The 24,531-nt window shown below is 36.2% G+C and overlaps 1 protein-coding gene across 1 annotated transcript; it reads left to right on the top strand.

The window, feature by feature from the left end:
* Positions 1–6,425: 6,425 nt before the first annotated feature.
* On the top strand, positions 6,426–9,842 carry LOC140143045 (GTPase IMAP family member 9-like). The gene is made up of 3 exons (XM_072165090.1): positions 6,426–6,519; positions 7,260–7,629; positions 9,401–9,842. The coding sequence occupies exons 1-3, from the start codon at positions 6,426–6,428 to the stop codon at positions 9,840–9,842; spliced, it is 906 nt and encodes a 301-aa protein (XP_072021191.1).
* Positions 9,843–24,531: the final 14,689 nt, after the last annotated feature.

Below are 24,531 nucleotides of genomic sequence, written 5' to 3'. Positions count from 1 at the left end.
TTCATTTTTATTTTTATTAAATAGATTGACAGTGTTTTAAATTTGGTGCTGAAATTGTCACGTACATAATAAGTCGAAAAAAAGGCTACTGATTTTATATAAAAGCGAAACGATAACCGTATTTTCGTAGAACTTCTATAGCAATGTGTGTGTAACGACGGTGCTCTAAATATAATTCAATTTTTCTTGCTCATAGATTTTAATATGGAATCAATCTGCAATCAAAACGAGTCGGTGATAATAGATCTATCGTATGCGAACAATATCGTGACATACTTCATCTTTCAACCATGGGAATGGATTGTATATGAAATCATCTGGCCTTCCATTATACTTTATGGACTCATCTCCAATGTGTTATTTATATACACTGTTATTCGAACACCGTCTCTTCGCACGCCGACGTATATATATCTGCTCAATTTATCGGTTTCGGACATGATGACATTAATCTCCATAGGTATTCCACTGATAGCAAATTACCAAATCAGTCCGGTACGAATAACAAATGCTGTTGTGGCATTTGTTAGTAATACTTTATTTGCCTACTTTATCAGTGTATCATTTGCATTTGTCACTCTGGTCTCGATGGAAAGGTTTCTGGCAATCTGTTACCCAATCAAACATCATCTTATGAAAGGAACTCGACGAACAGTTAAACTTATCTGTTGTGCGTGGATTGTAGGATTCAACTCATTAACAGCTTTAATTTACACGAAATTTACTACTTGGTGTATCCTGTGGCCACAGGATGCTACTTATGCTAATTTTCCTACACAGTTTACATTTCAAAAACCAAACGACACCGTTCATTACTTCAGCCTGTTTTGGGTTTTTAGCTGGTGTTTTATCCTCATAATAAGACAGCGTAGTGGATAAACATATGACCATTTTCGCTCTTCTTTCGACATTTGCAAATTTCCTATGTTAACACAATTTATAGGGAATTAATTTTACAAATTTGTGGCTTTTTCAACTAAAATTTTACACTATAGCCTATAGTGCCAAAATTGTCCACCACTCAATTAGATCTTCATTTTGCACAAGTTTTTACTTCTGAGGGGAACATCCCCCTCAGACAACCCCCTGTCGCGCAAGCTTAGCTCCGCGGCCATTTTTTTTTTCATTTTATTTTATTTTTTTCTAAAAATTCGGCCCCACCCCCTGACTGCTCTAGATCGACAATCGGTACCAAAAGCTGGTATCGCCCATCCCTATGGAGATTGACTACGTACTATCCAGGCGGTGATGGAAGTGATATCGCCAATTTTGAGGTCGCCATTGATTAACACATAATTATGAAATCTTCACAAACAATTCTAAATTTGTTATGTGGTGTCAAAGCAAAATTATCTTACTCTAAAACCGTCGGGGTTCGACAAAGTACCCCACTGCAAGTATGTTAATTTTCCACTTGTAATTGCTAACCGTGTATTTTGAATGGGGCCGTCAGCCCTGTCGCCAGCCTCGTACGTCACGTGTTGCGCTTCCTATGACGCCTGGTACTATCGCTAAGCTAAAAAAATAAGCGTCCTTATCAACCAATCAACTTTAAGACAAATAGGTGAAAAAGGACACTTTTACGGGTTTTTTTCATAATTTTTTTTATTTCACATGATCCGTGCATATATCGCCTAGCTATAAATGAAAAAATATTTTTTTAGACCAATCAAACCAATATATGGGTGTAGTACGCCCTTAATGCACAAAAGAAACACATTCACAAATTTTGTGTTGCACATAAGAAAAAAAACAAGTTTATTATCTGTTCAACAGAATAAAATTCTGCGTCTGCCATGCTATGGTTGGACCTACTCAAATGCCCCGCCAGATACACGGTAGTAATGAGCTTCTTGTTGAGTTATGTATATAATATAAACAGCTTGCTTGTGAATGCTGGCTTATAAGTACGCAACTTGACATTAATCGGGATACTGGTATAGGGTTCCTAGATTATGTCAATAAATTTCAGTATATTTTGTTAACATTAAAATAAAACATATATCATTTTCAAAAATCTACGTCTAACCCTTAGCTGCTGTAGCAGTTATATTCGTTAGTAAACTTCGCTAGATAAAACAGCTTGATTAGAGTTGTTAGTAAACTTCGCTAGTTAAAACAGCTTGATTAGGGTTTTACCTAAAACAAACACATAGTATCTCTTCAGACGTAATTCATTCATAACATTCTGCTTTTGTGAATAAATGTGTTCTATTCAATAAAATCCTGAATGTATAGTGCCATTACTTTCTAAATCATATAGCTTGAGCTAGATGATCAAGAAGATTATGTATGCTTTGAGTCCCCCAGTTCAATTCCGTTACCATGGTTACATCTCATAACAAGCTCCCAAATCTAACTTAGTCACAACTTCAACTGTAGATAATTTCTCCTCTTCTGCCGACATTGGAATGCACTTGCTGAACATATTGTTTCCACCATGTATGCTGTGATTCAAGCAGGAGGTAATCACAATTGGCGCCAACCCGTCAGCACTACCTAATAGATACATGTCGTTCGCGTTAATGCCTTGATTAGAGTTGAAATTAAAAAACAAAAAACAAAACAAAACTAGACTAAACAAAAGCAATTTCAGTTTTTGTTAATTTTGATCCTATATAAACCGTAGCACAATATAGAAATGCTGCCATCATTACAGATAATGATATAGGTATAAAGTGTGTCCTCTAGAGGGCTGCATAAGTCCGCACAGAAGCAAACGATGTTCATCATATTGTTTACCTTGAATCATTTTTCATAGCTTGAAGTCTAGTCTATGGAAATTTTCAGAAAGGTATTAAACGTTATTCATTTCGTTGGTGTAGTACCTTTGTGAATCAAGTACGGGTTCATTCTTAGAATAAGGGTTCTACATACAGGACAGTTAAGGCTTTACATGTAACAGGGCTTCCAGGAAATTGCTAGAAACCCAAGTTGGTTCTTTTACAGAACCCTTTACAGAATCCTTTGCATGTCTAAATTGGTTCCTTTTGGCCCTTTCAAAACTTTTCGCGTTAAGACAACCAACATCAGCCATATAGCCTAATGCTAGCAGTAGGCACCCTACTTATATTTTTGAAACTATAAAGTTTGAAATCGATGAAAATAGATATATCGTTTTTGGCATGTTAACTCTATTTAAGGTTATATATACACAGTACAGCTTAACCCCTGTATATACTACGAAAGGTAGTGGTGGTTGTGGTGGTGGGGGAGGGGATTATACCACCCCAAGGTTTTCAATAAAAACGCGTGTATTTACGCCCAAAAGACTTAAGCTAATTGAAGTTCCGCCCTTTGCGCTCATTTTAGTGGTAACATTTTACCCCAGCACCTTACCTGCAATCTTGTGCGAAAATCGTTGGGACAGATGATGTTTGAAAGATCAAATTCCTGTGAATTGAACATGACGCTGAAAATACATGATAGGTTTCATCGGTCATGTTATGTATTTGTTTACTCCTCTCCCCCTCCCCCCCCTTAACAATGTTGGAGCATAGATTGAGCTCAACCACTTTCCACTAATTTTCAAAATTCAACATTGAATAAGGGGAGCGGGGATGCGTGAAATAAACAAACTGTCCTAATATTAATAACGTGAATTTGCATATATCTTTATATTAAAAATAAAAGGATTGACAAGTTTATAAAACTGTGTATATAAATAGATGGCAAATTTATTAATCTATTCATAGCTGAAAGAATGATCAAAATCGAACAACGCGTTTAGGAGAAATGGTCATATTTATGATATTAATGTTGTACTTGAATAAGGGGAGTGGGGATGCGTGAAATCAACAAACTGTCCCAAGCTTTTCGCGCGGGATTGTGGGTGTTAAATCCGACCATCAAACATTACCTATGGGGGGGGGGCGGTTGTGAGGCATTATGTGAGGCATTATGGCCAATATTTATTAAGATTGCATGGTACATTGTACCTATAGGAAAAATGGCCGGATGGTGTCCAAATTTATACCTTATGGTCGATACTAACGATTGAGTTTGATATTTTATGAATGAACTGTAGTATAAATGACAACACATTATCCACATCCACATTCACTACGAAACATTGAAATTACATCAGGTACCTGTGTCGGTTTTTATTATTTTTTTTTTATTTTTTTTGTTGCATGTAATACGAAGATAACATATTCAAATCAATATTAATTGCGATATTTTGGCCTAAATACATTTGTTTAGCAAGATACGGCTTTCGAAAGGAGTGGATACGTGCAATTGGCCTATACCCTTAAGTGTGTGATTATTACGTAGCAAATTCACCACACGCGGGTGAATGGGAGATGTCCTCAAAATTTTTCTAATGCGCTAGAAAAGCTTTAATACCATGTGCTCATTGGTAAGAGCATCCGCTTAATAAACTGGATGTCCCGGGCTCAATTTTTGTTATGATTTCTCTGCCATCTCGAGGGAAAGATTAGTTACTGCGCACCCCAATAACTCCATTACTACACGGTTAAAAAGTTTAAAAGCAGTGCTGATTAACATGTGAATTGAACAGCCAATTGCTTACAATATTGTTTAAGAACAAGTTATTTGCTTATTTAGCAACTGGCTTCTCAGTTCACCCGTTAATCAGCGCTGGTTAAACTTTTAAACAACATTTAAAAGGGCATTTCGTGATCCACAGCATCATCCCCCACTTTTCTCAAAAGAAGTTGAGATTTTTATATCACTGGAAACCTCTGGCTACATAATGTTTATGTACAAAAAATTTCTTGCAGAATAATTCGTTTAGCAAAGATATCATGAAATTTGAATTTCGTTCTGGGATACCAGAACGAAATTACAACGTATTGTCTATGGAGCAGTGTAATACACATAATCATGCATAACTCGCAAACGCAAAGTCGGAATCAACTGAAAGTTTGGGAATAAGCTTTTTTCGTGGATGTCTACTGAAAAATGTCATAAAAAGAGGATGCTAGGATAACGAAATACTCCTTTATCAGAGTAAGAGACCTAATGTAGACAAATGTAAGACTAACTTTTACGAGTAAGGGTAATTTCAACTTACGTGTTTAATATTTGTAGCTCATCCGAGCATCACTTCTTCAACACTGGCGTTTAAGTACTGGCTGGACAACGGGTGGGAGGGGGTGGCGGCGGAGCGGGAGCATGGAGAAAGTCACTGCGGAAAACTTTATGACCCCCTTTTCAGATAAGAAACCCATATGACCCCTCCGAGCCATACACAAATCATATGACCCCCCCCCCCCGCTTCCGCAATCTGAGAAGCAATATCAACCCATTTTTAAATAACCTGTGAACTACAAACCAGAAAACTACCCATTCTTGAATCTACAACAAAATACGCTTGTGCATTGTGTGTGTCCTGTTTGTGTCTTCATCAATCCTATTTTTATGAAGCAATATGTACAATTATAAAACTTTACTGAAAATATGAAATTTCACTGAAACTGCAACTTTATAATTTTAATATTTCCTGAATGCTAATAGTTTAATAGTTTCACTTTCTGCAATTGATTCTGCAATTTATTTATCTAATTATTTATTTATTTGTTTGTTTATTTATTTATTTGTTTATTTATTTGTTTATTTATTTATTTATTTATTTATTTATTGGTTTGTTTATTTATTTGTTTGTTTATTTATTAGATTATTTATTTATTTATATATATGAATATATGAATACAAAAGCCACCCAAGTCCATACTTTGGCCAAATTGAGTTAAGCATGGGAAAGTGTTGCTATACATAGGCCTGTCATATGTATGAAAGGACAACTCAAATTCATCCTCTGTGTCTATTGAGCATGTGAAAAATAGCATGTATGAAAGAATCAACCCAAGTCCATGATTTGAGTCTTGTAACACATTGATTGAAATCCAGTATGTATAAAAGTCCACTTGTAACACATTCATTGCTGGAGAGTGACTTTTGAAAAAAAAAAAATGGGTTTAATCAAGGAAAGTGTGTGGTTTATATTACATGGCAGAATGCTTATCAACATTATACATAACTGTGTGCTTTATTTTGTATTATCTTACTAGTGGTAATCTCATTCCAACATTATTGTTTTTGTATATGATTCAAAAAACCACCCAAGTCCAGAATTTAAAATGAACCCCATGAAGTCCCTGAAATGCTAATCGCCATACCTAATACAGTTTAACTCACCCATTTGCACGTACAACTTACCATATTGACCAGGTAAATTTAACTGAAGGAATTAAAATGATACACAGGGTTTTTTTCTCAAAATCACTTCCCATGGACTTGGGTGGGTTTTGGATTCATGTATTCATATGATTATACGACAATCTCCTGGTTTGTTTCCGAATTGCACCGTACACCTAATTTCATATCTATATCTACTGTGTCTATCATACTGCCAAATGCATGGATGATAGTAGTTCGAGGTCCTAGTGACGTGACGTGACATGGTCATGTATGATGTCATATTTGATAAATATCATAACCAACCAGAGTGGTATCAGGCTCTAACGGGTGTGGAGCGTGCAATATTCATCAAAGGTGGGTCAAATAACAAGTTGATATAAGTTCGTGGTTTGATATTGTTGCTATTGTTGTTGTTGCTGCTTTCGTTTGTATGTTTGTTTTTTGTTTTGTTTTTTGTTTGTTTCTTTGAAAGGATTTGGCCAGTAGCTATAGCAAATTTTAGTTAGGACTTCTTGTTCATATTGCGTCATTACAAAGTTTTAATTTTTCTGTTCAACGTTTCAATGTTGTTAAAATTAAAATCAGTATCGACGATAAAGTTAATTAAAAGCTGTGTGCGAGGTTCTCTAAGTAAGACTTTACTAAACAGCAATATTGCAACAATGACGAAGACAATAATAACGACAATACAATGGCGACAACGATGGGGACTATAACTGAGACAACAACGTCGCCAAATGTGAGCATGGTATATTCATAGACTTAAATCACTTACTGAATCAAACTTATTTTTCTTTTCAGTGTGACAGGCTGTAAGTACGTCCGTTTACTCATTTTTCCGCTGGAAAAAGCACACTCTTTCAGGATGGGAGGTATGTAACAATATTTCTATCGATAAAGTTGCACTACTTTGTGTATTTCATTTGCCATAAAATGTCAAAATTATTTGATATCAGAAGGACATTCTTCATGTGCTCTAATGTCCCACAAAAATTCTGTCCAAATGTTCATAACCCTGCCCTTAATAGAAAATGTCCAAAATAGGTATTTCATTTTATTTATTATTTATTTATTTACTCTATTTATTTTTGCAGACCTACGTATGGTTTTAGTTGGTCGTACAGGAGCAGGAAAAAGTAGAACCGGTGACAACATCATACTTGAATACGACCCGGCAACGCGTCCGTTCAAAGTCAGTTCATATGGCTCATCCGAGACACAACAATGCACTTTCGAACAAAGAAGAGTTTTGGGTCGGAATGTGAGAGTCATTGACAGCCCAGGACTGTTCGATACCAGTAAGCGCAACGACGCGACCATGGTAGAAGTGGCTAAGTGCTTGCTATTTGCCTATCCCGGGCCTCACGTCATCCTTGTCGTCATTAAAGGAGGTGACAGGCAAACTGCAGAGTATAGGCAAACTATTGATTTGGTTTTGCAAGTGTTTGGCAATGATGCAAAAAGGTAACATAATAGTCTATTTCTAAAGACTGCACAAAAAGTAACGCAGCGGTTATAAACACCTTTGAATTCACAATGTTTTGACAACTGAAAACATTGTGAATACAATTAAAAGTTTTGAAGCAATAGGTGTATTTATAAAGGCTGCGTTAATTTTTGTGCAGTCTTTATATACAATTATATTAATGTGACTAATGTGCTATGTGTGTAAGTGAAACGTTTTAGTTTTGTTAATAGTATTTCTTGATTAATTATATACGAAAAGGAAACTGTTCACAAAAGCTTGTTACGGGGCCTGATGCAAAATGGGGAGGGGGGCCTTAAAAGTTTCGACCCTCCTAGGGGGCCTGAAAAAATTGACCACAAATATTCGAGGGTTCTATCCTATGGGATTGACCCATAATTTCCATGTCAAAAAGGGTGGGGCATGAAATTTTTGAGATCTGAAAGGGGGGGTCGAAAAAGTTTCCCGATGAAATTTTTTGGATTCAGGACCCCCTAACAAGTGTTTGTTAACCGTCAAATTTGGGTGAGCAAAGCGAGCTGCATAATATTCATGAGCAGGTCCACCTGCAAAAAACCTGGATCCGCTCCTGAATATTATGTCAACGGTATTTAACAATAATTATTATGATGATATTTATTCAATTATCTTTTTATAATGAGTTCAATAAGGAATAGGAAAGGCATAAAGAATCCAAAATATTGACATACGTTCTATGTCCATTTTAGCGAGACGTGTGCTTTTACAAATACTTAAAAAAAAATATTATCCTGTTCTGCCAAATGAAATATAGCTAAATCATAATCCTTTGTATTGTAATAAAAGTCAAATTTTGATATTTCAATAAAAACTAGTAAAACATGTATCATGTCAACTACTCCCTGGCCAGCTCCAGACTGACCCTCGTCAGTCGCCGCACCGTTAAATCTCACAGTTTAAATGTTTTGTGATAATATCCACCCTGTATTTGCTTAAATTGTGATGTATGAGGGGCTGACTGTGCAATTATTATGAGATCCCCGATGGGGGTAGAATTTTCAAACGGTGTGCGAAAAATTACTTGCACCATTTAGTTGGCCTGCTGCCAAAATGTGCCCCCGGCCTGGTACAAATATTATGCCCAATTCAAATGCCAAATTTTTGCTTCCAATTGGCCTACTGAGAGCCGAGTCGTAGCAAGCATGGCTCATAACTATTGCACAGCCCCTTTATATGGAATGTTATTTAAAATGAGCCCTCGAAACCGCTTTACCCTTCACCGCTTCAGATCGGGATCTGCCAAAAATGTCCTTCCCCCCTTTTTACTTGCTTTTATATTTAAATTCTTGCTCCCACCCGCCCCAAGTTTATCCTCCCCAGTGCTAATAACTTTTGCACAGCTTCCAGACGCGTGGCTACAGCTTGGATCAGCAGAGATTGATCCGACCAATATTTTGTTAAAACCAAATTGGTCGGATCACCAATTAAAAAATCAAAATTATTAAAGCATTTCATGTAAAATGGCCGGCTCCACATCCTCAGATTCGTTGTCTGATTTGAGTTTTATTGAGCGAAACCATGGATTAGAGAGATAAACCATGGTTGCTACAAAAACTAGAAGTTTAATATTTTCCATTGCCGCTACGTATCAATATACATCCACCAAAGAATGTTATTGTTATGCTATCATTACTGACAAAGGGTTTATAATAGCTTTACATACCTTTTACATACACTATGTGTAATTGGACCTACTATGACTATGTTACCGGTTTCGATCTATCTTAATAGGTACATGATGTTGTTGGTTACGTGCATGGACCAGTTAGAAGACGAAGGTGTTACCATAGACGACTGGATTTCTACAACACCACAATGCATCAGAGACATCGCTTACGGCAGTGGCGGTGGCTACTATGGCTTCAACAACAGGCTAAATGGTAGAGAGAACGAGGTCCAGGTTAACCAGCTCTTTTCTAGGATCAGCGCAATGGTGCAAAAGAACGGCGGTAGCTTCTACAGTTCACTAGTCTACAGGGAGATGCAAAGCGTGCTGTCAGCTGCAGCAGGAACCTCCAACGACCAACTCGTAGGTGTGCTAAAAGGGATTGAGGAAAATAGGCAAAAATACCTTGGCAAATTCTATGATGTTCTGAAGATTCTTATGAGACTTCAAACTTACTTTGAGTTCCGTGATGCTTTCGGTGCATTAAGTTCTACAATGAATCAGTAAAGTTTTTGATAACCAGTAAGAACGAACGAGTACTGTATACTTTACTGAATTGATTTATACTATAAAATGCGAAAAGTTAAAAATAATTGAAAAAACTTGGTGATATGTTCTTGCCATTGGTATAACCAGACAAATACAGTATATTATGCAGCAAAATAACAAAACCGGTACTCACTGGATAAAGTTTAAGTTTGAAGTCTTCAGAAAATATTTGATTTGTACTTTTACTAAGTTAAGGAAGTAAATTATTGCTTAATCAGACTCATAAATGTATTTAGCGGATAATTGAACTATAACCAATATGCTTATTAAACTTACTTTATAAGTGTGGTGGAACTCTTTCTACTATTGAAGCTTATTGAAGACATATTACAATATAAATGTTTTGCAACTACTACTATAACAACATTAAAATGTATATCTCCTTTGCGATTACGATAGGTGACCTCATACTAACGGGTGCCAATATGGTGACAAATTAATCTCTATGGGACCCAAAGATGACAAAACAAAACCCAATTCCCTACCCTAGCCTTTCTCAGACGGTTAGAAAACACTAAATCGGTGGTATGTCCTGACTTTATAAAACGCCCCCCCAAAGATACGAATAGCCAATTTATACATTATGTGAATGTAACTTGTAAGGTATCAGCATGACAAAAATGTAACCCGGAAAAATATGTCACACCTGAGTGTATATGCAAAAAACTGTGAATATTTTAAGATTTAAAAAAATATTTAAAACAATTAACTATAGAATATTTAAAGGTGGTATTGAGATATAACTTGTTAGGATTGTAGGTTATATCTCTAGAATTGACTTGACATAACAGACTTTAGTTTTAGCGATTCATCTATCGATATCGATCAATATATTGATTGTGGACAAGTGCAGCCCAGTTCTTGCACTCAGATTGAAACAAAAGCACCTAATTTGAAGACGGTTAAAATACATTTAAAATTTGCAACCAGTTTTAGCGTAATATTGTCTACATTATAAGTAATGTCTAGGCTACATGTACCAGAAGCACTTCAGTTTGATTCTTTGAAAGCTCAGGTCACATTCGATCAACTAAAACGTCTGAGAAAACGAGTTGGACTATTTGCGCATATCATCAACCAACACCAAACTAAACACGCTGAATAGGCTCGCAAATGGCAAGAGTGATCCGTCTCTAGGATCTCTAGACGTTTTAGTTAAATTATGCGTAATTTTTTAACCCGGGTATTGAAAGAAACCGATTAAAGTGATTCTGGTATAATTATTATTACGCTTTATTCTAAAAAAGAACAAGACAAAACTGTGGATTTTTCTGCTACAACATTTTAAACATAATAGTTTTCATACGATAAGTTCTTGAATGAATTGTTTTCTTCATTAAAATCGTAAATCAGTGGTTTTTGAGGGAACAAACCAAAAGTCCGATCGAAGACGTCCTATAAACGAAAGTGCTTTCGTTAGGAGGCTGACACCCCTCCCTCTAACATAAGTTTGAAAGGTTGGTAATTCTTAACACTTGAGAAAGTTCATCCATCGTCTCATATTACACGGGCGTCGTCGTTATTTTTCAAAATGATGTCGCCCGTGTTATATGAGACGATAGATGAACAATACCGGCTAAAAACAGCCTTTATTCTCTAATTGTAACCTGAAAGATCAACTTTGACCCATATATCAACTTTTGGCCGATATTTTAACTGGCTATTTTTTACGCACGTATTCGGACCGGACCTTTTGATACCCTCCCACCATAACAAAAGGGTTTCGTTTATAGGACGCTATCGAACTTTTGGCTCGTTCCCCAACGGTTTAACGTTAATAGCTTTTATTGAGTAAATCTTACTATAATTCACCAGAATCTGTTTGTTTGTCTGTCTGTCTGTCTGTCTGCCCAGCAAACACAAAACGTTTTCGACATCATTCGCAAATGGTTATAAAAGGTCAGAAAACGTTTAAATGTCGGGTTATATAAAGGGTATATTAAGAGTATAAAACGTTTTCATAATCTTACAAAACATTTTTTGATAATATACTGCGCAGCAAACAAAAATGTTTTACAGAAAACGTTTAAATGTCGGGTTATATAAAGGGTATAAAACGTTTAAATAACATTCCAAAAACATTCTTGAAAACTTGATACAAAACATTCTAAACAGAATGTTATTTTAGGGTTGAACAAATATTTTGCGAAAAATGTTTGCCCAAAATATTTTCAATAACGTTTTAAAAACGTTTTCATTACTTTTATATAACCCGACATTTAAATGTTATTAAAAGGTTTTGAAAAAAACATTTTAAGAACATTTCTGTGTTTGTTGGGTTCAAATATTTTAACATAATGTTATTTAAGTATTGACACAATATTTGGCAAAAATGTTTGCAAAAATAGTTTACAATAACATTTTTGAAAACATTTAAAAATATTGTTGTAGTGTGTTTTCATACAAAACGTTTTAAAACGTTATCATGACCTTTATATAACCCGACATTTTAATGTTATTAAAACGTGTTTACCTAAACCAAAAGCCAAAATATAACTTATTTAAAATGTTTTTAAAACGTTTTTGTGTTTGCTGGGTGTCTGTCTGTCTGTCTGTCTGTCTGCCTCTTTTCTCGGAGACTAGGGGTCGCACGTTCCTCAAACTTGGTGGGTGGGTGAAGCTTGATATGAGGAAGAACCATTTTATATTTTAAAGGTCAAAGGTCAACGACGGGGTCAAGTCCAATTGAAGTCTAATTTCAAATTGCTCCTATGGAGCTCAAACTTGGTGGGTGTGTTGACCTTGGACTAACAAATAAAAGTATCCACAGTGACCTTTTTGTCCGACCTTCGGTTAAGAGGTCATAGGTCAAAAAAAGGTAGAAATTTCAAATTGCCCCTATGGAGCTCAGACTTGGTGGGTGGGTGGATCTTGGACTAACAAACAAAAGTTTTCACTGTGACTTTTTTGTCAGACCTACGGTTAAGAGGTCAAAGGTCAAAAAAGGTAGAAATTTCAAATTGCCTCTATGGAGCTCAAACTTTGTGGGTGAGTGGAACTTGGACAAACAAACATAAGTTTCCACGGTCACTTTTTTTGTCAGACTTACGGTTAAGAGGTCATAGGTCAAAAAACGTAAACATTTCAAATTGCTCATATATTGGAGCTCAAACTTTGTGGGTGGGTATAAATTTGGCCAAGAAAGCTCAGGTTTGTGTTTGTTAGGTCATCCAGGTCAAAGGTCAGGTCAAATTGCAAATTGAGGGCGAAAGTCAGGTCAAATTGCAAAAAGCTGCAATTGAGCTCAGCTGTTAGGAAAGTGATCCCAGCCAAAGGACACACCCTGATTTTGAGATCTGCAAAAGTCAATAACCATGATAGCCGAAATTCGCGAAATACGGGTAACCGCCTAGTGTATATAATTTAAGAAGATGAAACGGACAAACAAAAAAATAGATAAAAATATGAAATGGACAAATTATGTAAATCTTTGGTACAATTATAATTCTGTAATAAGCACATAATGTACGCCATGGTGTCACTATAGCATTACCATGTATTTCTTGAGAATAGAAAATATTATTATATGATATTAAATATCATTAAATTACAGTCAGCATGAATCTAGTAGCTGATATTGTTGTTGTGTTGCTGTTGTTGATGTTATTGTTGGATATTTTTAGCAGAATTATTATCATACATGATACATAACGTTCGAGAACGTGTTCATGTGCATTATGACCAAACAATAACACATGAAGTCATAAAAATGACCGGGTTTATAGCATTTTTAAGTTAGCGACATAGCAAGCCATACCCGGAATCCATAGATAAAACAAATACACGAAAGAAAGACATTTCTTATAAATCTTGAAATCCATAAAAGTATTCAATGTTACCGTCTTGGCAACGGGAGATGGATTCCAGGGATCCGCCTTAGGGCAAATGGTTGGGTCACAGGAAGCTTGCGAGTTTTGTGCTTTTTAAAAGGTACCAGGGTACCTGCCCTGGCATTCATGTATTCATGATTTACATAACTTAATACCGTATGAAGCTTCATTTAATTGCGTGTAGCTGCAACTGTCCATACGAGCATGTTCCTCGAACATTGACTAAAATGTGACATTTTACCTTTATTAAGGCGTGTTGTCAGGGTATGTCATACTATACTCTTTATCAAACTTGCAAAAAAAATACTTTCGAAGATTAGGCAAAAAAAAGAAAAGAAATTTGTTTGCTTGCCCTCCACCGACCGACCCAAAATTGGCCAAAATCAGGGTCGGCTCAGAAATAAATTTGCCAACAACGTTTTTCTTAAGAAGAAAATCATTTATAGCTGCCCATTTCTGCATCAATGTTTCCAATAAACTTGGTGTCTTATGCCTGTACGTATGTAGTTGTTCCATTTCTATGGTGTATCTTGCGTATTGAACATCTGAGGTGCAACATGACAAAATATGTTCATTGCCTACAAGCCTATTATACAGCAGTGAGTCATTCTCTCTCTCTCTCTCTCTCTCTCTCTCTCTCTCTCTCTCTCTCTCTCTCTCTCTCTCTCTCTCTCTCTCTCTCTCTCTCTCTCTCTCTCTCTCTCTCTCTCTCTCTCTCTCTCTCTCTCTCTAGGTGCCATATCCTAAGACGTTGACGATCATGTCATGCCACAATTCTCTGTTATAAGCCATCTCCAGAAGCTCTGTCGCTTTATGTTCAGCTCCCCTTTCTTTTAGCCAGTCTTTCAGATTTGATAACCACATCACTCTCTTCCTGCCTCTGCTCCTCGTTCCTTCTATTCTTCCTGTCAATACTAGGTTCTCGAAACCATCCTTTCTGAGGATATGACCAAGGAATTTGAGCTGCTTAACTCTGATTTCACGTAACAGCTTCCTGTTCACATTTGCTCTACTTAGGACATCGTCATTAGACACTTTATCAGTCCACGGATCTTCATCATTCTTCTAAGGAACCACATCTCGCAGCTCTCCAATCTTCTTTTAATGTCTGTTGTTATTGACCATGCTTCACTTCCATACATTAATACAGGGACGACATAGCAGTTGAGTACCCGAATTCTGGTCTCTATACTGAGGGCACTGTTTTTTAGGATCTTGTCTAATTTTGAGAACGCAGACTTAGCCAGTGCAATCCTTCTCTTAACCTCCTTAATACATCTGGCATCTTCTGTGATTAGACTGCCAAGGTAGTTGAAGGAGGAAACTTGCTTAATTCTTTGATCTTTCACCTTCAATATGCATGTTGGGCTTTCAGTCTTTGATACCACCATACATTCTGTCTTCTTGCAATTTAACGACAAACCTTTCCTCTCACTTTCCTGAACCACCACATCAAGAAGCCTTTGCAGGTCATCCTCAGACTCAGCTAATAGGACAGTGTCATCTGCATATCTTATGTTCGTGATGTTATGTCCACCTATACCGAGACCATTTTCCTTTTCTAGCTCCCTTAGGATCAGCTCACTGTAATAATTAAAGAGATCTGGTGACATCACACATCCCTGTCTGACTCCTCTCTTAATGCTTGTATATTCACTACAATCTCCATCCACCCTTTTGCACGCTGTTTGGTTCCAGTAAAGGTTCTGCAACAGTCGTAGATCCTTTCCATGCAGGTCTAGCTTACCAAGGTCTTCAAAAAGCTGATCATGTGGCTTTTGAGTAGTCAATGAAACACATGAAAACATCCTTCTGCATCTCTACCGCTCTCTCTGTTATCATTCTCAAGACATAAATCGCATTCCTGGTACCAGCATCTTCTAGAAAGCCGAACTGCTCTTTACCAATCTCAGGTTTTATTCTACTTCTTGCACGGAGTAACAGGATTCTTAGAATTATCTTTGTAACATGGCTCATATGGCTAATTGTACGGTGTTGTTCACAATCCACAGCGCCAGGTTTCTTGGGAAGAGCAATAAAGATTGATTTGCTCAGGTCTTCCGGAAATATCCCATCATCATACATTCTGTTGATGACTCCTGCCAGTTTCTCAATTCCACAATCCTCTAATGCTTCAATCATTTCAACAACTATTCCATCTGGCCCAGCAGCATTATTTCATTTAAAAAAAAGCAGTGAGTCATTAAAAAAACAAATTTCCGACTGAACAAACCCAAAAATCCCACTGGAGGGCAATCAAGCAATTTGTTTTTGCCTTATTTCAGATATTTGTGAATATAAAAAAACGCTGATCTTTATCATAGTCTGAGACAATGAACTAAAAGAAGCTAATGAATCGGATAGCAATGTTTGCACAGTTCTTTGTGGGGCATGGCAGCGCATCAGACACACCAAATTGCATTCTGAATAATTTTGATTTTTTTTTTTTAAATTTGCGATATAATGCAAATATTGTTTGGCAAATTATTAAAAATGTAACCGTCCTCGAAGAAAACGTAATAGAACTAATAATATGTACTTAAAGTGTATGTTACTAGGAGGAAATGTGGTCCATCGTTTGAAAATGTTGACCTTTCGTATTGAAGATTTAAACGCCCCCCCCAAAGATCTTTTTAAAAAATGAGTCTTTTTTGGAAAAATTACATATTTTAATACGAGAGGTCAAAAAAGTTCAAAAAGTCAAAATTATTCATATCAGACGGACATTCCTCGTATTCAAAATGCAATTTGATATATTATTTGATGTGCTCACATGTTCCACAAAAATACTGTGCAAACGTTGCTATCCGATCCCCTAAAATATTGCGCTTTTATGTCTCTGATCACGTTTGCTTTAGGGGCGTGCCTCCGAGAATCTGGAAGAACACCCATAGTTATACACATTTTCGCCCCAAAACACACCTATGTTTCAGATGGACATTTTATTTTTGAAACGACCATACATACAATACAGTAAGCCAAAGAATTAAGGTACCAGTTATGTTCACCCCTGTATATCCTAAACAAAGACAAATTTAAGACCTTATTTGTTGAAATTGGTTGAGAATTGAAGAAACGGTGATCTAAATCCTAAGGAAGAAACGAAATCAAAAGTTGCACTTTTGTGTTCTAATCAATGAAAGCACGGCGCTAGTTTTAACGTACTAATCAATGGAAGCACGGCGTTAGTTCTCTTGTTCGAGAACGCCTTGTGTATAAATCAAGAGGGCTTGCAATGCAGCAAACTGCATCTTTTAAATTGGCATCTTCCTTGGGTTTTTCGATGTCGTGTGTTTATTTATTGAACAATTTCAACAAATGAGGTCTTGAATTCGAGCTAAAAGACGCAGCTATTGACCACTTGTTCCAATTATGACATACCTGTCTTTGTTGAGGATATTCAGTGGTGAACATAACTGGTACCTTAATTTTTTGGCTTACTGTATATAAAAAAAAAATATATATATAGCCCTCTCACGATAACTAGTACATTGCATACGTACTTGTTCAATTAGCATTTTGTGCCAATTTTATTACATAATTTGTTGCCGTTTTTTATGGACCTTTTCATTTTACATGTAAAGTCTATGGATATTGATATTAGAGAAGGCTGGAAAGGGCGCTATAGTCTCATTTTAGGCCGTTTTAGGCACTTAAATGCTCATAAAAAAGAACGGCAACAAATTGTGTAAAAAAATTTGCACAAAATGCTACTTGAGCAAGTACAAATATAATTAAATGCTTCTGGAGAGGGGGCTATAGCTAAAACAAAAAAATGTCCAATACCAAAGTGGTTATGAAACAAAGGTGTTATCAATTGACGTTTTCATATTCGGTTTTCTGGTATAAAGAAGGCCACAAACGCTTAAAAATTATTTGTCAACAAGTAATTAACATTATGTGTTTTATATCTTATTAAACGTTTTATACTCTTTATATAACCCGACACTTAACGGCTTCTGGTAACCTTTTCTAATCTTTTGAAAATGTTATATCCGATAAATGAGATAACAGCCAGAGTAACATCGGGCGCTGACGGACGTGGAACGTGATAGATTCGTGCAAGGTAGGTCAAATAAGAAGTTGATTTAAGTCTGTGGTTTGTTGTTGTTGTTGTTGTTGTTGTTGTTGTTGTTGTTGTTGTTGTTGTTGTTGTTGTTGTTGTTATCTATTTGGCGCCATAGGGTTTGTCCAGCAGCTGCATGTTTTGTAATAAGAATTTCTTTTCACTGCCTTAACTTTGGTTCAATTTCTTATGAAATGGGTGAATACAATTTATAATAGCATATGCAGTTACATCGATCAAAACGGTGTAGTATCAGATTGTGTTCCCTTTGGAGATGAAGGGTGCACGTCAAGGCATATATCAATGTATGTAGACGATACTTGCATCAGTTCAAAAGCATATAGGTTTTACAAATATTACGTGAATTTGCCATTGTATCAAGTCTGAACCTGAATTCTACAAAACGGAAGCCAAGTAGATTAGATCTTGTTCAACAAATCAAAGAAAAAGGTATGGTTTAAAATGGATATTGTACACAACAGATACTGCTAAAGTACATTTCAGAGAGCGAGCTGGCGCAAAGTCAAATCAATGATTTTCATTTCGCTGTTGTAAAATTATTCTAAGACCTAATTTTCTTTGGTGTTTTGGGAACAAATCCATATCGTCAATACGGAAGGTCAAAATCTTCAATTGATCGTCGGCTTTTCATCCCAGCTACATACACTTAAGTACATATCATCAGATTTATAAAGTTTACTTCGAGGACTGTTCAATATCAAAAATATAAATTTTTCATCATTTGCCATAAAATGTGTATTGTATTGCGTATTTCAACAAAGTATGTCTGATGTGCTCTCATGTCCCACATAAAAAATATTGTCCAAGCGCTCATACCCCATCCCTTCAAGGAGTATTTCGTGATCCTAGCATCCTCCTTTTATGACATTTTTCAGTAGATATCCTCAAAAAAAGCTTATTCCCAAAATTCAGTTGATTCCGATTTTGTGTTTGCGAGTTATGCATAATTATGTGTATTATATAACACTGCTTCATAGACAATGTGTTGTAATATCACGATATCTTTGCTAAACGAATTAATCTGAAGAAATTTTTGGTACATAAACATTATGTAGCCAGAGGTTTCCAGTGATATAAAATTCTCAACTTTTTTTGAGAAAAGTGGGGGGATGATGCTGTGGATCACGAAATGCCCTTTTAAGTAAGAGGTAATACTAATGGGAATAAATCCGTCTTATAACACCGAACACCGCAATCCAGCCTCATACACTAAAGTATACTATGTACAAGGTGTCCCATAAAAAGGTTACATGTAGAAAATGGACCGCATTTTGTGATGGTACAATAAAACAATATAATTTTTTCAGATATTATTTATTCATCCTTCTTGTAACTGTTTGCAAAGTTTCAACCCCGTATCTTAAACGCAACTTAACTTATGAGCGCAAGATGAAAGGGGTGTCAAGAGTGGCTAACCATCAAAATATCGCATAACGAAAGTTGAACACAAGCACACCTTTGTTGTCAGATTTATTTCTTTATTACCTTTTATGTTTCTCATATTTTTCATTTTGAACTTATTGTACAAAAGAAACATATTGAAAAAGTTAAATATTGTACACTGAAAATAAATCAGTTTTAGAGCTTCTTGACTTTTGCTGGTGGTCGTTAGAAAAGAACACGTTTTTGGTGAAAGCAGTTCTGCACGCTGTATCTCCCGTCATCGCGTCATCAACATAGTGAAATGAATATCAATCTTTTGCATTCAGGCCTTGTTTTGATTTTGTTGACTTGAAATCGCTACTGTTTGTTGTTACATTGCTGAACTCTTGAAATAAAACTGAACAAGTTTTATTCATTGTTTATCAGAATAAAATACTGCATCTGCCATGCTATGGCTGGGCCTACTGAATTGCCCCGCCAAATGCACGGTGGTTGTGACGGTGGTATGGTATCACGTAAAGAGCTTGCTCAGGAATGTGTGGAATGCGGGCTAAGTACGTAAGTTGTGAACTTGACATTCACAGGGGTACTAGTAGAGGGAACATAGATTATGTCAGGAAAAGGATACTTATATTTGTTAACATTAACTTAGATTATTTTCAAAAATCTACATGTAACCTTTTTTTGGGACACCCGGTACATGACCTCGTCGGCTGTATTCCATAGTGGCGTATAGTGATTTTTGGTCATTTTTTTGAAAATTGGCACATATGTCTTTAATGATGTTCTCTTTCATTTTTCTAAGTCTCATCAGTCATAATTAGCTAATTAATTAGTAATTGATTAATTAAATGTGGCGTATAGTTACAAAGTGACATTTTTCGTATTCCATAGTGGCGTATCGACCATACGCCACTTTTTATACACATTTTATAATTATGAAATATCGGCAAAAATGAAAAACATCGTATGTCATAGTGGCGTACGCGTATCGGACCTATACGCCACTATGGAATACGATGTTTTTCATTTTGCCGATATTTCATAATTATAAAATGTATAAAAAGTGGCGTATGGTCGATACGCCACTATGGAATACGAAAAAAGGTATTGCGTTTTGTTCGTTTTCCATAGTGACGTATAGTTTTATTGTCAGTTTGCCAGCAAAAGTATGTATTTATTTCTTTTGAAAATATATAACAATAAAATCTATTTAGTTTACTACAGAAATTTCACATCATTTACAAAATATAATGAATGTCTGATTTACACAACTCGATTTTAAATTGGCATTTCTTCAAACCCGATTTTCTCGAAAAGTTGTTTATTCGCGGCGCCCCACTATACGCCACTATGGAATACGGACGACGATGTATTATGTGATGCAAATATTGACCAGCAAAAAAATATCGCCGACCGTACGATCCGTTCATATAGTCTTCACCGCAGCCAGTTTGGTCACGCGTAAACAAACTAGCTACGGAGGAGATTACTATTCATATAATGACGTCATCAGTCTGTTGCATTGGAAATCAATATTCGCTTCGATCGCTGAAAAAGGGCCGCACGGGCCAGAATTTTACCAATATCGTTTGTCTTTTTCAGGAAAACTACGAATAAAAAAATTGCAACCAGTTAAACTTGTTCCAGCAATATATATGCCCTTTGAAAATAAAAACAAAGAGACACTATAAGGATGGTGGATTGAATATGATATACATTTGTCATTTTCGCTTAAATATCCTTGGATTGAAAGATTAACAAATGAAAAAGAAGCATCATGGGAAAATATTTCAATGTTACTGTAATTATAATTCTTTAAATAGAACAACATGGTATTATTTCATCGCAACAAAAATAGTAACAAGTACACATGGTTGAGTAAAAAGGAAACAGAGCAAATAAATGGAACTCAATTTTGAGTAAAAATTTACTCAATATGATAAATAACATTGCTCTGTTCCCTTTTTACTCGACAGTTGAGTATTATTTGCAGTACAAGTTGGAAATGTAAAAAAAGCCTACACCTAGGTGAAATGAAGAATCCAGGTCAAGAAGTCATTTTGAATAATGAATGTATTAAATACTGTGGCAAGTCTATGAATGATTTCAATACTCAAAATAAACAGGTGGAGTGATGTTGGACTTCTTTACATTTTATTCTTCCATTCTTAAAAAGAATTAGGAACTTTAGATTAAAATGAAGATTGTTCAAATGGTCTAAAATGGGAATTTTATCCAATTAGAAAATGTTATAATATATCTGTCAAGCTTTGAGAGATCGAAAGCTCCCAAAATGTCATTTTCTTTGGAAGACTATTAGGAAAAAGAGGCTTATAACTCTAATCATAATATACGAGGGCCGGTCAAAAAGTTCGTAGAAATCGGTATGTTACTTTGTCGCACGGTATTGAATTTGGTCTCATTTGAAAGCTTGTTCCTTCAAACCATGACTGCAAAGATATTATATTTTTGCATCACTGTATATGGGCAGGACACTCTTCAGAGGTAGCCTACTTCCATGAATTCACAGGTACTACCAGAAGTGAATACAGGGTCATCATGGAAATTTCTCCTGACGGTGGTGAAAACTCAAATAAACTTTAACAATGTACAGTTGTTGTAAATGGTCATGAAGTCCTTGGTATTCAACAGCAACGAAATGGCTCTTAGAGTTCAAGAATGGAGTAAGCGTCCTTGAAGATCATCCAAGGTCCAAAGGACTTGCTGACGTCAACACTAATGATATACGCGCTGGTACAGTGGCATTGATAATGAATATAGAGCCAAATAAGAAAGATGAGATAGCCACAAAATATGACAACTCTGATTAATGTGTTTTCAATATTAATCCATTAACATTTGGGTATCCCAGAGTGTATTCTAGATGGGGTCCCGGAATCTTCATGTACAAAATTGATACCAGTTGACATATTCAGGTCCACACCTTCTATACACTTAGAATGAGGACCAAGGCAAGTTTAATCTATATGTGGCTAAGGGTGATAAGGCAAACATTAATCACTGGAATTATGAGTGAATTTAGTGGAAGCACCTGGATCTCAAACCCCTAAGAAGATCATCACTCGGTCACCGTAGTGCAAGGTCTTCATCGCTGTTTCTGAGATCCATGGATAGTCTTGATGACAGATCATTTGCCAAATGAAAGTACAATTATAGGCACATATCATACAATTTTTATAGCAAAATTGAGGCAAGCCATCGTGTGAAGAAGGTTGATGGTAGGAATGTGGCTGTTCTCGGATTGTGTCCTGTACGCTATTCTTAGTTTGTCAAGCTGCCATTCACGATAGAGGGGTCAGTTAATTAAACTAACCATATTGTGGTTCAGGCATGGCCTTCAGTTAGTGAAACCTATTTTAGAATTTTAAGTCCTACCTTCATAATACCAGGTTTGCTGGTGATCAATGCTGGTGAGCCTTCACTGAAGAGTGGCTCAAGGAGCTATCGGAAGACTTCCATTTTGTTGACATAGAAGGTTTCAAGAAAAATTGCGACGGGTACATTAAGGTATGTATTGACCATGCTCAAGGGAGAGATAGAAAGAAATTGGCTAGTACTCTCTCAAGTACCTTGTTCTACGAACTTATTGACCGCCCCTCGTAAATACAGATTTGGGGTAAAAATAACAATTATGAAGAAAAAGTGAGTTTTTGGCAATATTTGTTAGGTACATCATAACAAAAAAACACTCTTTCCAAAATATTTTATTTTGTTTTTAGCTCGATCTTGAGGCTCCATTCCAAAAACGTTTTTTTTAATTTTTTTGATATTGGCCTTATTTTTTGAGATATTGACCATATAAGGCATCAAATTGAACTTTTTAAAATTCACAAACGCCTATTTGCACAAAATGATGCCTAAAATCGGAAATAGACCAAAATATAAAAAAATGAGAAAACCGTTTCTTGAGTCAATCGTGCTTTTTACGATGATCATATTTGCTTACCTATAGATGCTGTATTTATTGAGTTATCGTGTACCTAAATCGTCATTTTACCGAGAAAATGAACATTGAAATAATGGCGGTTGAAGTTTAAAGTGGTCACATTTTGCACTTTCATCGAATCTCGCAGGAGAATGCGGCAGTTTTTCTTTTTCTACCTTACATTACATTAACATCGGGTAAATCCACGGCCCCTTGAGAAGTTTGAGCGAAATCCATTCATAACTTGATATTTAAATCGGGGAAAGAACTTGAAAACCCCACATTTTATCAGCTAAAACGGAGCCATTTGAGCACTAGGTTTTTGTGCTTCCGTGGTGTTTCCATAAGATGCGCCGCGCATGCAGATAAGCGTCGCGTATGTGTAGCGTATTTGTGCATTAACAAATTGCGCGGTGCGTTGTTGCGCGCGTGTACCCTGCTGGTACCATAGACATAGACTAGTTTGTCTGGGGCTGGTACAACAAAGATTTTCTTTCCTTTTCAATTTCAATAAAATCCTTAAAATATTGCAGTTGGAGTTTACAAATCTGGATTTTCATTCCTTGTATTTATAAAAAACATAACAAAGTACAAACCACAGAATTAAAACCAGAGAACCAGGACTCGACCGCCATCTTCATACAGGCATGGATCAAAAATTGGGGGTATTCGGTTTCCCTCGGAATGCGCTCGAGGCATTCGTTGCCATGTAAGCGCGACATGGATGATGGGCGCATTTGAGAGACGCACTTGATGCGACCTGCACGCGAGTACCAAGACGCTTCAGATGAGACGCAAAATTGTTTTCGTTCGTCTCCGCGCACCGTCGGCAAGGACCCGAATACCCCAAATGTTCTCCCCATAGCTGACGGCGCGATTGTACGTGGCGGTATAGGGAGTTCCGGTTCTCCTACTCTAATTCTGTGGTACAAACATATCAAAAAACCCTCAATTTTGCGAAAGAAACAATGTCTAGAGTACACAGCTGCCTTAAGCAATATTTATCCAATATTCTTTTAGAAAAAAATTGGGAAAAGAAACTAGAAGTCAGTGTGACATTTGCAATGTTGAAGACTTCTTTGAAACTGCAGACTATTGACAAAATAAGAACCAGTATCAGTAAATATATATTTAGTTATGGAAAGTATCCCAATCTGTTGGGTTTACTGAAAAAGAATTAAGAAAATTGGTGTAAAAAAAAAAGAAGTTAAAATTGCATAATAAAATTCGCCGTAGAAGTGATGATGTAACAGGATTAACTGTCATAGTAGCAATATGTTAAATCAATTTTTGAATATATTGCCCAGCACTACAAGCAGGTCTAATAAATAAACTACTATGAAAGACATTAAATATTATGTGCGCGGTCCCCTAACACTAAGCGAAACTTGTTTTGGT

Source organism: Amphiura filiformis, chromosome 20, assembly GCF_039555335.1.
Source record: "Amphiura filiformis chromosome 20, Afil_fr2py, whole genome shotgun sequence".
NCBI lineage: Eukaryota > Metazoa > Echinodermata > Ophiuroidea > Amphilepidida > Amphiuridae > Amphiura > Amphiura filiformis.
Note: the sequence above shows the minus strand (reverse complement) of the source record. Positions and strands in the feature narration are given on the sequence as shown.